The 17,362-nt window shown below is 28.8% G+C and overlaps 2 protein-coding genes across 7 annotated transcripts in view; one reads left to right on the top strand and one right to left on the bottom strand.

Annotated features, from left to right (window-relative positions):
- wds (WD repeat-containing protein wds) overlaps nucleotides 1-716 on the bottom strand; it is a 31,541-nt gene extending 30,825 nt beyond the window's left edge. The window contains exon 1 of the mRNA XM_016073222.4: nucleotides 263-716. Within this exon, the coding sequence (XP_015928708.1) occupies nucleotides 263-307 (45 nt within the window). The 5' untranslated portion in view covers nucleotides 308-716. The remainder of the gene's footprint in view (nucleotides 1-262) is intronic.
- Nucleotides 717-738: 22 nt separating this feature from the next.
- Nucleotides 739-17,362, top strand: part of fs(1)h (female sterile (1) homeotic) — a 37,816-nt gene continuing 21,192 nt past the window's right edge. For 2 of the 6 annotated variants that reach the window (XM_043042685.3, XM_071179777.2), the window contains exons 1-8: nucleotides 739-1,214; nucleotides 4,184-4,272; nucleotides 4,348-4,563; nucleotides 5,811-5,957; nucleotides 7,116-7,184; nucleotides 7,544-7,616; nucleotides 9,579-9,928; nucleotides 13,876-14,064. In XM_043042685.3, coding sequence (XP_042898619.1) covers nucleotides 4,237-4,272; nucleotides 4,348-4,563; nucleotides 5,811-5,957; nucleotides 7,116-7,184; nucleotides 7,544-7,616; nucleotides 9,579-9,928; nucleotides 13,876-14,064 — 1,080 coding nt within the window. In that variant the 5' untranslated portion in view covers nucleotides 739-1,214; nucleotides 4,184-4,236. Of the gene's footprint in view, nucleotides 1,215-1,356; nucleotides 1,974-4,183; nucleotides 4,273-4,347; nucleotides 4,564-5,810; nucleotides 5,958-7,115; nucleotides 7,185-7,543; nucleotides 7,617-9,578; nucleotides 9,929-13,875; nucleotides 14,065-17,362 lie in introns of those variants that run through there. The other 4 variants (XM_043042699.3, XM_043042695.3, XM_043042691.3 and 1 more) reach the window with 4 other exon arrangements.

Here is a 17,362-nt window from a genome sequence, read left to right as displayed (position 1 = left end):
ACAGTATTAAATACTTTTGTCTTTACAACGTACTAAAAAATTTTTTGATACAATTTAAGTCGATCGCCTGAAAATCATCATAAATATTTAGTCTAACAGAACAATTGAGTGCAGTATTCCGCTACCAACGAGCATTTGCAATATTAATCCAAATACGACTGTATAAAAAAACACGAAGTATAAATAAAACCTTACATGCTTAAAAACAATTCTATTTTCTTCAAGTCTACGACGAGTTACGACAAGTCTATATTAAACTTACCTTAGCTTTATTTTCGTCTCGCCCGTTACAGGAAGCCATAGCCATTCGCAGAACGGGAAAAGTATATATTACGAAACACTTAGATAGAATTACAATTATCTCCGGTAAGATATATTTAAGTACGTTGATAAAGCAAAAATATATACTTCTTTTTATTTTCGATTGTGCGATGCGGCAATGCAATTAATTTTTCGTAAAAAACAAGTAAAACTGCTTATTTTTGTTACGATAAAGACCAGTCTAGACAGTCAAAGCCATAATTATTTTTGTTATTATAAGATGATATAGTTAAAACCTGATAAATTAAATATAGTTTCCTAGGACTTGCTGTTTTAGGTAAAAGATGCTTCACGCCCAAATTAAATGGATTTTTTTCATTAAAAAAAGTTTATGGATTTTAAAAAATAAGCTTCAAATGTTAATTATTACCAATTTTAAAGCACATTTTTGTATCGATTAAGCATAGTATTTAAATTGTTATCTTGAAACTGTCTTTGCTTTGATTGGCTGAAGATTTTTTTGATGCAAATAATATCTTTATTTGCTGCATCTCTTGAAATCGTTGTTAATATTTGATCTTGAATAATGGAATCTGTTGTATTTGATGCCTGAATCTAACATGCATCATGAGTACATTTGTCAGGTTTCACATTACATTTGTTCTTAAGGGAAGAAAAGAACTAAATTATGAGAAAAAACTATACAAATTTAGATAGATACAATAAATGTAGGGTTAAGGTGTGGTCACATGACGTCCAATAGCCAATGAGCACGTACTTCGGTCTAACCTCTTCCTAATGCTCGAAAGCAGAGTCTCGTACTTCATCGTAGCCATTGCTCGCGTCGCGAAACTGGTGTAGAACTCTATTTGTAATCCGTTATAATTGTGTTAATGGTTTATCATCAAAATATATAGAAGTTCATGAAAAAATATTCAAATCTTTAACTAGAGGTAATATGCTCTATTTTTAATCAAAACAACACATATATTATACATTTTATCCTTTACATTTAGCGGTAAGCGAAGTGACAATCCCTACAATATTAATGTTCTCTCCTCTGTTTCACCTAAAAATAACTTAAAATCCTGTTTTATTCTCACATTAGTGTCATTTTCATGCGATTAGTTGGTTATAACTGTATTTTTCTAATGTGAGTAATATTAATTCACTGTATATATGTATACTGCAATGATACTTATTTGACAACAACAAAATATTATAAATATAAAAAAAGAAGTTTCTTTTTGTAGTTGCAGGGATTATAAAGTACATAATCATTTGAACTGACTTCTAGCAAATATAATGTATGAAGTTGACTGTTTTATCATGTTATATTTTTAATGCCTGTCGGTAGGGACAGCGAAAAAATGGCGCTGACTCTTCACGTTAAAGTGTCTAGAATGAGATGGCGCTGCGCAAAATCCGTTAAAAACAAAGCATTTGGCGTGATTGTATTGCCGGCCAAACATAATCCTCGCAATAGTCCGTCCCTATTAAACTTGTTTTGTGTATTCCTATCTTACTGCTCACAAGATTCTTTCAAGTCGTTACCTATTTTTGTGTATTATCAATTTATTATGTATAAGAGATCATTAATATCAAATTATTTTAACCACTTAGTGCTTGATGATAATAGCTAATTTGCATGATGCTTAATTAAGCGCTTTATGGCCGTGTCACATTCATCGAAAAAATATTACTATTTGTATGTAAGTTTATCTTACTATATATCAATGTAAATGTTATTAAAATTGATTTTTTTTAAAATCAAAACTTGCAAGCGTTTCCTAATCGATTTAACCTTCATATTATGTTCATTTACTTCTCAATTTATAGTATTTAACATAGTGTCTTAGAATTTTATCATGCTTTTTTAAAGTAAATAACTATGATATAGTGATAATTTCTATTCTTATTACCTTCTAACATCATAGTAAAATAAGATGAATATCAATCTTTCTTCAATATTAAAATTGAAAAAACTTCCATATAACGTAACATAATCATAACATACTTTTTTGTGAAAACTAGTTATTCATTGGAACCTGCATCTAGTAATCTTATTAAAGTATAATTAATCTTGATTATGAAAATCTTGATCTTAACCTACAGTGAGGATCATATAAACAAAAGAATTCTTTTCAAATTTTGAAGCATTTCAAGTCCTTAACTTATAAGTTATAAACATCACTTGGTTGCTAATTTTTAGAGTGAACCAGTTTTCTTATAATGTTTCGATTTTTTTAACAAATTCTGATTTTTTTTACTGATAGTAGTATTAGTATTTAAAATAACTTAAAGAAAAATACTACAAGGGATCTTAAATATTTGAGGATGTTTCTCTAGTTCAAAGTTGTAGAATTGTGAACTTCTTTAGTCAGATTCCAACTTTTATTCTTATAAGGTTATTGAATACTGGTTCCATATGAACACATTAATTTCAGTACACATGTTTGTCGTCCATTAAAGCTGGTTTTAAGATAACATGCATCATAAAGAAGGATTAAATAAAAGGTATTGACCATTGATCAAATAAAAGGCAACTATTTGATACATAAGTAAATTAGAAGAAATTATTTCAATTGTTTAAATCATTTGTGTAAAGAATTAAACTTATATATTTTTAAAATTAGCATAATCTATATCATAAATGACATGTTAAGTTCATTAACTGGTCAAAATTGCTAACTGGTTTGCTAGTTTTACCAAGGTATATTGAGGATACGAAACTGTAGAAGTTAGAAAATTATTATTGGCCCAGAAGCAGAAATTGCCTAAAACTGTGATGTACATTGCAGAACAATTTGTATCTTGAATAAGTGACAGTATTTTCTTGAGAACCCCCCTGCCTCGCCCACCTGCCTTCTGTAGTCTTACAGAACAATCCCCAACCCTAATCTCATGCATTCTTCTGTAGACCATAATGACCTGAAACAGACCATAATGACCTCTCTAGCAATGAATAGATAAGGATAGGACACTTTCCCATTGGCTTTTGTAACTATAGGAATGTCCGAACTGGTCTTCTGGTCACAACTAGAAACACCTGCTGATACGAACTTCAGTAAAATATCTGCACGTGAGCGTAATAGAGTTGCTTACTTTGAATCCAAGCATATTATTTACCAGCAAATGTTTGTGTTTGCAAATGGCACCATCTGGGCACTTGTCCCTTCGAAAGATTTGTAAGGCAGCGAAAGATATAGTTATTTTAATGTTCGGATTTTCATATCATATGCATTTTATTAATAATTCATCATCATCGTCTTCATTAAAAAAAAAAAAAAAAATCAAGAATGTTTGCCTTGGTTTAAAAAATAATGAAGTGTATCTGTGTATGACCCTGTAATTTATTAAATGGAAATATAGTATTGTAATGTAAAGTTTACTTTTTTCACTGTGAAATGCTTGCAGAACATTTGAAAATATTCTGCTTATGGGATTGGATTATAGGTAACAGACTGTGCAAAACAAAAAAAATAATTGATGAAAAGTTATACCATTTTTCCAAAGGTGCTATTAGATATAGCATTTTAGAGTGACTGAAATTTTCTAATTTTAATCTAATTTTTCCCTGCAAATTTTGTGTACTGAAAGATGTGTGATACTATGATACTAATATTTTAAAGTTATAATTAATTTCTTATTACTTACATTTGTTCTTTTGCTCAAAATCAAGTAATTTTAAACTTTTTGCCACTTATATTTATTTTTATTTAATTATGTTAAAATAATGGCAGAGTGTGAAGCTTGCTGGTTGTTGTGTAATCATCAATTAATACTATGTTATACTTTACCAGTATTAATCTTGGATAAAGTTACAATTAATCTTGGATAATTGTGACAATTTTCATTCTATTATACCTTATGTATCAAATGAATTTATTAATAATCTTCATCTTTTTTTTCTTCTTTTTAGGTTTAATGGATATAATTAATAGATTCTTTTGAACTCCTCATGTCTAATGAAGCATGGGTGCAATTCAAAATGAGAATGACAACAGAAATGTAAAAATTTTAGGATTTAAAAATTCTTTTTTTTAATGTTTTAAGGTTTATATTGATCTTTTTAAATTTTTACAGAGTAACAGCAGTAACATGATGCCAAAATACGAAGAACCAATTGTGGAGCCTGTTAACGGTGTGGTGCAGCCTCCTTTCATCCCACCATCCAATAAACCACACCGAAATACTAATCAATTGCATTATCTAGCCAAAAATGTAATGAAAGTTGTAATGAAGCACCAGTTTGCCTGGCCGTTTTACCAACCTGTGGATGCTGTCAAGTTAAATATACCTGTAAGTTATATTTTCTTGAAATTGATAGTTGTAGTTTTATGCTGATTAACTTTCTTTTGTGTTCTAAATTGGTTCACATTTGATTCTTGTAATTAAATTATTTTTGATTTGAATTTAGAAAAATCTCTCAATATAAACTTCATTGATGGTGACAAAGAAAGATATTGGTAGGTCATTAATATTATGCCGGTCATAGTCTGATAGTGTATATTAGGCTGCCATAATCTTTAGGGCAGCTGGGGCAGAAAGGATTGCAATAACAATTGAGCTGCTTCATTGCCAATTCCAATTAGTTCCTCCAAATCCTAATACACTTCATTTGGAATAGAAACTATTAGCTGAAATTCTAGAACAACTGTTCCAATTATTTATTTACTATAGAACCGTAAATTATCAACCTTCCTTTGACGGAATGTAGAATAACGTAATATTAAGTATGATGTCTGATAGTTGAATTTCCACTCCTGGAGCTGAATCTGGTCTAGTTATGAATAAGCTGAAAATAAATGAAATAAGCCCGATTATGGTTTTTGTTGAAATGAAAACTAAAAGAAAATGCTATAAAAGTTGAAAATAGCTCTTAGGAAACTTCCTTTATTAACAAATTTATTTATATTAGTTTAAAAAGCGAGAAGAGAAATGCTAATGTAATATTTAATGCATGATTGTGTGAAAGATATTTTTTTATTTCCAAAAAAATCTTATAGTTTCTTTTTTTTATTGGCATTTTACTTTAAAATAATATAAAGGCAAGGGAAGTTTCAAGTAAATAATGGATTGTTGATGGAATTTATATATGATTACATGTTTTAAAAATGTTAAGAAGTGCTAATTCTCGGAACCCTGCGGTTCCGTGGAACACCATTTGGGAAAGGTTGTTCCAGAATAAATCTTTGAATAAAATATAATTGGCCATATGTTTACAATATTCTGTGAAATGCTTTTTTATGTGAATCAAAAATTATTTATGTTAATGCAATTATCATTTTTGGTTTTATCATTTTGCATTCTTTTTCACCTCTTTAGAAATCATGAAATTGTAGATTAAAGTGAATTTTTATCTGACAATCCAATTTTCTTGCTTATTCTTCCTTTATTTCCTACTATTTTCTGAGAAATGTTTCAGCTGTCTTTTTTAAGTGTGGTAACGTTTGTTTTCCAAGGTATTGAATGTCAACTGTAACTAGGAAATAGTTCTATTGTTTTAAATGTACGTGTACATAGTGTTTTTTTCTTTTCATTTTCAGGACTACCACAAAATAATAAAAAACCCAATGGATTTGGGTACTGTTAAGAAACGTTTGGATAATTATTACTATTACTCATCTTCAGAATGTATTCAAGACATCAATACTATGTTTATGAATTGTTATGTCTATAACAAACCTGGTGAAGTAAGTATTAGTATAAAGTATTTTGTTGATTGCTATAATTGAAATCAAGCAGCTTAATCTTGATTTTACTTAAGCATAGAACTTATTTATATAGAATCTAGAAAAAGATTTTAATTTTTCTTCAAGTATAAGGTTTTATTTTTTCTTTATGTGTATTGCATATAACAAAGGGGTCATAGTATAGATAATTAAAAAATTTTGAGGTACCATAAAATCATTTTCTTTTCTTCTTATAGAAATTAGTTGTGTAATTTTTTTTTTTTTTTTTTTTGAAACTCTAGTAGAAAGTATTTTATATGTGTTTATAGTTATAAAATATACTTAGGTCATAAAAATATGGCACCCAGTATAAAAGTCAGAAAAATTTGATAAAATCATTCAGTAAAAGTCGCATTCTTTTTTTTTTTTTTCGTATTTGTGGCCCCCCTGTTAAAAGTAAATAAAATTAATTTTATATTAAAAATTTCACTGAATTCATTTTAAATTAATGAAGAAAAAAAACATGATTTGAAATTATATTTTTTAAAATATTTGGAAAGAGTTTCCTTTTTCTCTATTAATTTGTAAAACTTTACCAAATTGTAACATCTTAGAGCACTGAGCAAAAGTTTTTTCCCCGAGGGCTGCAATCAAGAATGTGTCTAGTTTCATTATCTTATTGAGAGCAAGCAAATTATATGACATATTAAAAATTGGGAATATTGTCATCTGCTTCTGCAAACACTAAAAATTGGATGATCAAATTCTGTTGAGTATTTTTTATTTATTTTTTTCTCAGAAAAAAAAAAGTCTTTAATGATTTTATATATGATAAATATAAATGTTTCAGCAAATGCATAGACCCTGCCAAATCTTTCTTGTTAGCAATTTAAAGAAAATTCTGTATTTATTTGTATGTCCTTCAAGTTCGCTATGCTAGTTTGAGTATTTATATTAATAGTTATCAATATTAATCAGTTATTGTGATTTTTCTTTTTTAAAGAACTACAAACAAAATAGCATCATTGGTGCTTCTTACAGAATCTTATTGGTCTGCAAATTCTGGCATCTCTGTTTTTTTAATTAAGAAACATTTATAAATTAAAATGCATTTTGTTTAGTTGAAATATTGAGCGTAAAAATATTTTTTTTAAGTTATCTTTTATTATTTTTGTTTAGGATGTGGTATTGATGGCTCAGACATTAGAAAAGCTCTTTCTAAATAAAATTGCTGAAATGCCACCTGAAGTAAGTTTTCCTTTGAAACATATTTTAACATAAGTAAATAACACACTAGTGTTTTTTTTTTTTTTTTTTTAATTTCCTGGTATGTAATAACACTAGATTATTACTTTGGCTAACCTTCAGTTTAGCTGCTTAAATTTTTATTTTTTAATTGCTAGAACTTAATTTATATATAATGGCTGCATACTTGTGCAATTATTAAGAAAAAGTCTTTCATTATAATAGCAACATTAAAATTTTTTGTGTATTTATTTTTAAAAAAAATTTAATTGCTCGGTTACGGAATTTTTTTGCATGACTGTGATTTTTCAGTTTTTGTTTTATATTTTGAAAAATTGAAATCCTATATATTTTGCAAATAGGAAATTGAAATACCCATTCCAGCCCTTAAAACTGGTGGCAAAGGTAAAGGAAAGAAAGGAAAAACTAGTCGTGGTTGGTATTATTCTTTTGTATATTCAAAAAGGCATGTTTTTTAATTCCTAATTAAAAATTTACATTGAAATTTAATAATATTAATTGTTAATCGTAAGTTGTTTTATACTATCATAAATTAACATTCTATTTTAATGGAAACCAAAAATGTCTAAATCTGGAAAAGAAATCAAAAACTGTCTTAGTCCTTGAAAAGAATCCTAACTTTTCTCAGAGTTAAAATAATTTTATGCAGTGATTCGGGGTGTTGATGTTACATTTCCAAGATAGATTTCCATCTGAATAGAAAAATCGTCTACTTAAAGATGTTTTCAATCTTTAAGTTTTCATAGTTCTTTAAATTTCTCGAGTTAGATAGTGATGCCATTATAATTTCATCGCCATAAATTATTTGATTTAAAAATATAGCCATCTGGATCATTGTTATTTTCAGTGAGTGACAACAAGAAAAATAAAATTCAGAAATTTATTTTTAGTGACTTACTGCAAGAAAAAAAGCTAATTAAGAAAAATGTGGCAGCCACACTTAATACTTATTATAAAAACTAAAAGTTATGAATAAAGAAATAATAATTTTAAAGAATATATTTAAATATATGTCAGTCTCTCTCACAATGATAGATTATTTAGTGAGAGGAGAGAATTTTTTTTTCAAAACTTTTTAAGTTAATTTCCATAACTGAAGTAACAATACCATAGACTCTTGATTATCCTTGACAAACGAAAAAAGGAAGACAAGTGCGGTTATGGCAATTAAAATGATTGGGAAGACCACACATTTTTCTTAACCCCTCTTTCCTATTGTATTGAACTCGCATCTCCAATCATGATCATCGCTGAATGTTATTTTCAGCCAACCAGGAACTAGCCTTTGCCCTGTTATTTATTTATTTTTAAAAAAATAGTTTAAGTTAGCCTACCAGCCTTAATTTAGCTAAATCAATATAAACTAATTGTCTTTTTTTTCCGTAACTCAGGTGGTTATTAAAAAGGGATGCTCACAACTTAAGTCTGCTGCTTCTCTTCTATGATTTTTAGCATATTTGTTACACTGTAACTAAAGTAAACTTTAATAAGTATAATTCATATCACTTGTAATGTTGCAAATTAAATTAACATTAAAAATGCTCTAATGACATTATTTTTATGTTGCGCAAAGAAACCCTATCATCATCTACATAATATTTTCTGTTTAGATGTCTTTATTTAAACAAGTGCTTTTTCTGAAAGAAATTTTTTTTTGCAGTATAAAAATATTTCCAATTAATCCTTTATAAAAATGCTAAAAAGAAAGGGGGGTGGATTGGTCTTATTTTGAGAATTATACCGAGAAAATTAAAGGTAAAGTTTATTTATAATATGAAATCCAATATGCAGAATAAAGAAATGATGTTTTAAATTAAATTCAAATTGCGTATGTGTATCCATATTTCATAATTTCGTAACTTAGAGAAATGTGATAAAGAATTACTAATTTTGATGCAATAAATCTCTATTAAGTAAGCTATCATTGTTCAGATTGTTTGTAACTTTTCTTCGAAAAAGATGTTCCTGATCTGACGACTATGTTAAATAGTTCACATTTTGTCACATGGCATGCTCTAAAGAGTGTAATATTTCTGAATTGAAATAACGTTGCATCCACTATCAAAACCCAAAATATTCATGATGAATGTAAGAAATCTTAGCTCTTGAAATCCACTTCTAAAGTTGAATTATTGTCTTTTCCAAAAAGTTAATTATTGCGTAATGGTATGATCCTTCAGTGCTAATTTATTCTCACTTTAAAATGTTTAAAACAGCAACTTAAATGGTTCAAAATAGATACTTGGCTCAAAATTTTTATTATAAAATGATTGATTAAAAGTTGTGGCTTATTTTTTCCCCTTATTCTGCTTCTAGAATTATATTTGTTAAAAATAAAATATTTTTCTTTTTGTTTAATGACTTTAAATATTTCAGTGAATTCTACAGACTCACCTGTAGAATCCAATGTTAATTCTTCGACCGTCCAGTCAAAATCTCCTCTATCCACAACCAGTACAGTTTCTCCTACTGTTCCTGGAAGTACTAACTCCACTACAACTCTCTCTGCCTCAGCTGTAAATTCTTCAGGTATCAGTCAAAATCTGAGATCAAATACTTATAGTGGCACAAGTTCAACATCACCCCGGAAAGGGACCAATGCTGTTGAGACTAAACCTTTGCCCAATGCCAAAGTAAACTCTGTAAATGTTAATGATAGTCACAATACTGCAAATCAGCTACCGAGTCTTTCATCTCAAAGTGGAATTATTAATCAAACACCTAAAGTAGGTTATCTTTTTTCATGTGAAATACTTAATTTATAATTTAAAATATTTATATGCAATGTGAAATTTGTTTTACCTAAGTATTGATACAGGGTTAGTTATGTTTTGAAAATGCTGGTCCTAGTTCATATCTCTCTTGCGATGTATTTTATTGAAGGATTATTATATACAAAATTATATGCATATATAAAGGTTCTCAGAAATAACTGGCATAAAAATTCTTTTTTTAAAAAATAATAATAATAATCTTATGCACTTATTTTTAAGAGATCTGAACTTGATTATATATACAGAAGGATTATTTGTGGCTCTTGATAAATGTACCCGAGTTTGTGCTATTATATTTTAGAAGCTTATTATTGTTCCGTATGTGTTTCAAATGTCTTTCAAATTACTGACAACAAATATGAAAGACTAAGTGCAATATTGTAACAAATTTCATTTCCGGCCAAGTTAAGAGTGATATGACTCATCGAAAACCGCATGAACGAACATAAACAGTCAGGGTTGCCACTCCACAGGGAAAACCTGGAAAATACAGGGAATTTAAAAATCACCTAAAATAACAGGGAAAATGCAGGGAATTTTGTTTTTTTATTTTTGTCTTTTAAAAAATGGTGACCACTCAAAGCGTAATATGTGGGATATTTAACCATGATATTTCAGCTATTCTGAACTTTTTAATTTATTATAGCATTATTTAAGTATGTTCAGCTGTTTTTCCAGCAATTGAAACTAATAAATATAGTTAGCTCATTATAGCTGACACAAGAGCTCAGTAATTGTTGTTTCCTCTTAATATATTGCGTATAATTTGTACAGGGAAAACACAGAATTTTTTTTCCAGATTTGAGTGGCAACCCTGACAGTGGCGTAATCGATCTACCAATAATTAATTCTTTTTTTTTTCCTAAGAAAAAGTGAAATCCACAATGACATTTCACAACATATACAAACAACCAATATAGGCGACATTTCATTTTTTTTCTTGCTGCATTTTTATTTATTTATTTTTTTGCTGAGAAGTGCTGTCACTAATTTTTCACTTTATTGAAAAGAATTATCAAGAAAAGTAAAATAAATGTGTTTAATATTTAAATTCAATACGCATATTTTGTACTTTTATTTATATGTTTTCAATAAATATAATTTCTGTAAGGAAAAATTGTTTTCTATTGAATCTTTGAAAATTGCTCGACTATTAAGGAGCTTGGCCACCCCTGATATATACTAACAATGCAATGCATTGTTAGTCCTATGATTGATATACAAATTAGTTATTTAAGCATAATATAGATTATGTGGACGGATATTAAATGTGAATATTTAAAAAACATAAATGTAAACATATATATTCATAATTACTTGTTTCTGAACTAAAGCAGAGGACATAATTGTTGAAATCGTAATATAATCAGTAATTAAAGAATAATAATCATGGTAGGTGTATGTAAACACGGTGAGTGAAAGTCTTCAATTCACAGGACCAATTTCAGTCTTCACTTTTTTTCACATTTCACCCGTGGTAAACACCTAAAATGAAAAACATTGAGGATGTATCAGAATATTTAAAAGCTGCAATAAAATCAATAACTGTTGAAAATACACTACATAGTTTTACTGTACTATCTACATAAATTCAGCATATCAAAAAGTGGTTAGTATGCGCGATTAAAATTTTGAAGAAATTAGATCAACTGAGAAATAAACAGATTTTTTTCAAAAAAAAAAATTTGAAATCGGTAGCACTAGCAATAAAAAAAGTCGAAAAAACTATTAAATTGTCATATTAAACTTTAATAATCAAATAAGTTAATTGAGTTTCGTGTGTAAACAAATTTGAATACAGTGAAATCTCCTGTTATGGACACTCCTGAAAAACGGACGCCTCTCAATACGGACATATTTTTAATTCCCCGGGAATCTTCTATGAATAAACCATTGCGTACATTCTCCGCAAAGCGGGCACTCGGTAACCGGACGCGGATAGTCATTTTGGTTCTGAAACATTGTTTTTTATCTCTACAAACCGGGCACTACTTTTTCAAAATAAATTGCAAGCTAAAAAAAAACAACTTTTCACCATTTTTAAAGCATGTAAATAAAACTTTTTGCTTTATCCCTAACTAAAAATATTGCTCAGCTATTTCACCACCGAAAAATCAATCTTTCCCCTGTCACCTTGCCTTATCTTTGTAAAGAAAGGAGAGAAAATGGTACTGCACTCCTGAAATAATTCTGACATCGGCATTTTTTTTTTGATCTTTTCATCTGAACCACACAGGTTATGAGACCCCTCAAGTTGAAATGACTTCTCTCAATGCTTCTTCCCCATTAAAAATTTCTTTAATTTTCTTATCAATTTGAAGACTGTATTTAACACAACTGGGGTAAAAAAAAAAAAAAGAGAGAACAGAAGTATAATCTTTGAGGTGTTTATATAAATGAAACATTTATTCAGACACTTGATAGCTGATCAATTGTGAATAATCATCTCCATAGGTCCTCATGACTTACAGGTATGCATTACTTTTTTTTCTGTGAATCATGGGAGGTTTATTTTCCAAGAAGGTATTAACCATGTTCCCTATCAAATGATAAGTAGGTGTAAGGGAATGTGAACCTAATAATTGAAACAGACTGAGGACAGTACGCTCCTATTTGGTATCATATGTCTAACTTGAGTATCTATGCTAATAGGAAAATTATATTTATTTATCTGTAGCTACATCCAGAATTATGTATTTATATCAAACTTCTTTATATATTCTTTTTTATCTTTCTTATTGTTTAAATAAATATTCTTGTAGATATTTACAGTATCCTTGTAGATATTATTTAATTATTTCTACATCTTTGAGAATATTCTAAAAACAATCTACGATGTTAAATTTCGTTATTAGGGTACCCTTCCCTTAAACGGACAAATTTTTTGGTCCCATGAATGTCTGCTTAACGGAGGTTTCACTGTACATATATTTTTTTGAAGATGTGTAATTTAATAACTGTCAAAAAAATGCTAGAAACCCACATGTATTAACAAGGATGTCGTCACAAGACGGTGTAATGTAAACAAATTAAGTTTTGTCTTCGGCAGACGCTTCTTCCATTATTCGTCCGAAATTAATATTCTACGTTCAGCTGTATAGACTATATATATGTATGTTGCGTCTCTAATTTAATAGCAAATGCTGTTTATTTTTGAAAATTTTAATTTTTTTGTATTATAATTTTACAGTGTTGATCATAATCTTGTATCTATTTACAATTTAAAAACTCCTTGAAAAAGTTTTTTGCAATAACAGGGCCCCATTTGCACAAATTCATAAAAGCACAACCCTGGTTGAAAGAATGTGACTTAACGTTTATTTTATATTCACAAATTGCACTAAGTAATTTTTTCATAATTTTACAAAAACAGGACCTTTACAAAATGTCTGGACAGACCCCTGAAAATTTTTTACTTTATTATTCTTTATTTTTCATTATTCTTTTTCTCCGATGAGCAATAAAGGCATGTTTTGTATATAATTCTAGTGAGAAAAAAAATTTCTTAACCAAAATGTCTTAATAATTCTTGTATACTTTCAAATGAGAATAGAAAAATCACGATTTATTTCCACCCTGATGCCAACTGACAACTTGCTAAAAGATAATTTGGAATGTCTGCATTTCAGGGAAATAGTATTATAGGATACTTTAAATATTAGGATATTTTTACATTATTGATACAGAAAATAAAAAAGGACCAAGCGAGAAAGACTTGATATTCACAGAGGATATAAAAACATAGTGCTTGCATATTGAATCAAACTTTTTTAATTATTTATGAATAATATAAAAATTTTTATGAATAATAGAAAAAACATAAATTTCTAAAATCGTTTATATATTTTTCAAATTATTATTTCACGTATTTAAAAAAATTTTTGTTGCTTTTTTTAAAGGCTAAAAGAGGTGTTAAAAGAAAGGCAGATACAACAACGCCATCAGCTGATATTGTTAAGGTGGAACCTGAATTAGTTCCTAAAGATATAAAATCTGCCAAAGTCTCTACTCGTAGGGAGAGTGGAAGACCTATTAAAAAACCATCTAAAGATCTCCCTGAACCACCTGTAAGTGATAAAGAATTTACTGTAAGTTGGTATTTTTTATTATATTTCTTTATAAATTTTTGTATTGCTTCTGCATGTGTTTAAGTTAGAATTTTCTATACATTTTAGTAAAAACAAAAATTGTTGATATAACTAACTCCATTTGCCCAAACAACAAAATTCAATTTTCACTTATATTAGCCTATATTAATTTAATCTTTTTCACACCAACTTTAATCAAAATCATTTTATAACTGATTGTGTGTGTGAAGGTAGAAAATGCTGAATGACATCTTATGCTATTGCTTTTGAAAAAGGTAGAAGTACATTCTTATTCATCAATGTGTGCAAAGTGTCTATACTCCATAATTAACTGAAGTAATTTTCCGATATTGATAAGATAAGTTCTTAAATTGAGGATTTCAGTAATGTGGTTATGCTTTTATCTTAATGTAGTTTCTCAGTAATGTGGTTATGCTTTTATCTTAATGTAGTTTCTTAATATGATTTCTTATACAGTAGAGAACCATTTATCCGGTATCCAGATAACCGGGAAACCAGAAAACCGGGAAAAATTTTGCTTGATTTTCCCGCCATTTTAATCTAGAACAATTTTAAATTAGAACGAAAAAAGCGGAAATTTGACTCATCCTTGAAGTTGAGTAGAGGAAAATGTAAGGAAGGGGAAAATTTATTCCCCCGTTTACCCAGAGAAACGTCATTTCCTCCGTGACCTTGAAGGCAGGGAAGGGAGGAATGTTTTATTTTTTCCTTTAGGCCGTCAATCAAACTCAAGGGTGTGGCATGCTGATTTCGTTTTCTGCTTGATTTACGAGGGGGGTGAGGAAAATGCATTGCATGCATATCAGTGAACAGAAAAAGAAAAGAGAAAAATATATTTATTTGACATCGACTAATAAAAATAAAATCTTTTTCTTTCGAATAAATTCTCATTCTTTGGAAGTGCGGTATCAATTGCAAGTTTTTCTTGGTGTGGAATCACATCTCCTGTAATTAAGAATCTTGTTTTTATCAACAAAAAAAAATAAAATAAAAGGAGAATTGTTTATTAATTTAAACATAGGATTATTTTAACCCTTTCGCGACGCAAAGCGCGAAAGCGCGCTTACCGCTGAGGCCGGCAGTCTCTCTAGCGTGTGTCTCCCCAGGGCCGGAGGGTTTTTCGATGTTAAGCCTAATTCCATGAAATTACCGAAATATCAGCGCGTTGTTTAATATTGTTCTGTAGAGTATTTAAGTGACATATGCTTTATATATATTTCTATGGATACTTTATTTACTTAAGTTATTTCTTGTTCAAATGTAATATAAATATTAATAAGTTTAAATATTTTGCATAATTTCCTCTATTTCCAGCTCAGTTAAAAATTTTCGACGCTTCGACATTCTAACGGTTAAAAAAAAAAAAAAAAAAAAAATTCAAGCCTACAAGATCTAATTATCCACTAAAAACTAATCCGAAAATCGAAAGTAGCGAGAGATAAAAAAAACTCCCTTACTTACTGTAAATAAATATCACGTGCTAATTTAAAGAGCCCTCATAAAACATTCCCCCCTCCCCTCCTTCCCCTAAAAACCACGTGAATGTACTTTCATCTTGAGTAGAAGGTCAAATCTACATGTATCTGAAACCATATGGACATACAATGCTATCTTTTGGAAGAAATTTCATTTTTTAAAACGTTCCGAAACACTGGCACAAATAAGTGACGGTCGGGGGTGAACGAGAAAACTCTCTGACACGCGGGTGTGTCGGCCGGGAAGTGAGCGCGTTTCTTGCTGTCACATATATGTGACAGTCGGCTCGAAAGGGTTAAGAAGCAGATTGCAGTTTTGTTTTTCTGATTCCTCTACGTTTGATTTCTTTTCTTTTCGCGATAAATTTCGCACTCAATAAATTCTTTTTATTCATAAATTTTATCATTAGGTTTTTTTTTTTTTTTTTTTTTTTTTTGAATTCCGTTGATCTTGCCTTGTTCCGGGTTTTAATATTTATGCTAGTGCCTTTTTTTAACTATCGTTTCGGTTCGATAATTTTCAAGTGTTTTTATTTAGATTAATAAGTTTTCTTTTTATTTTATCCTTTCCCCCCCCCCGTATAATTAGGTATGAAATATATTGCGTTATTAATCATTGGTTTTGTTTATATTATTTAATTTAGGAATTGTAATTATTTTTAAAAAATAAATATGAGAATTTTGTATCTTTTAAACTTGATTTCCTTGTCTAAACTTGCAAATTTTTTTATTCTTTTAAATGTTATAGTTCTACAATTTTTTTTTCTTTTTAAAGTTAGGAGTACCTTTCTTTTTTCTCTTACTTTATGCATTACACTTTTTCCTTGTACTTCGGGTTCGATAAAACATCGATTAACGACACTTTTTGGTCGATCCAGAAAACCGGGAAATTCAGATATCCGGGATAGCGATGGTCCCGAGCATCCCGGATAATTGGTTCTCTACTGTATCTTAAGTTAATTTTTAAACATATAGACTGTTGCATGATTTTCTAGTTAAAATTGTTCATGCTTTTGCTTCAAACTGAAATTATCTTAAGTATTATGCATAAAATTTTTTATACTTGAAGATGCCTAGATTACCTGAAAGATCAGAGATTTTTCTTCATTAACATAGATTTATTTCATTATTACTTAATCATAAGATATTTTATTTAAATGTCTCTACTATTGGGGATCGTATTCCAGTATAATACTGATCGCTTGAAATTTTTTCATTCTATTTCTAAAAATCTTGTATTTTCTTATAAATATATTTTTAGGTAGGAAAAAAAAATAGGAAGCTATCTATTGTCAAACTTGTTTATATTCATGCAATAAAGCAACTTTTGAGGTTTTCACTTGCTCCCATATTTTTTAAGCACATGAACTAAGTTTAAGATACTTCCTTATTGTCTATTTATGCAAAATTAGCTTTAAAAATAACTGTTATAACAAGCTTATCAATCTATACAAACATTAAATTATAGTACTGTGAAGAAATAATATTAAAGAAATAGTCTTAGTTAAGGTGTCTTCTTACAAATTGTTGATTATTAATTCATTTATAGTCTGAAATATTTGGCAATCTGGCAAGTGGAAAATTCTCCTCCTGGCAGCTCACTTTTTTTTTTACATTAATGGTATCGTTTAATGTCATTGATTGTATCTTGTACTAGATTTTTTTAATTCTGAAGTGTTTTTAGAATGTATTGACTTTTTTATTTTTTAATTCACTTTTGTTTTTCAATTTTGAAGCTTACATTTGAATAAAGTAATTTAAGCAGTTTTAAAATATTTTATATCTGTTTCAGACATAAATTT

Source organism: Parasteatoda tepidariorum, chromosome 1, assembly GCF_982258835.1.
Source record: "Parasteatoda tepidariorum strain Cologne lab strain chromosome 1, Ptep-v5.0, whole genome shotgun sequence".
Lineage (NCBI taxonomy): Eukaryota > Metazoa > Arthropoda > Arachnida > Araneae > Theridiidae > Parasteatoda > Parasteatoda tepidariorum.
Note: the sequence above shows the minus strand (reverse complement) of the source record. Positions and strands in the feature narration are given on the sequence as shown.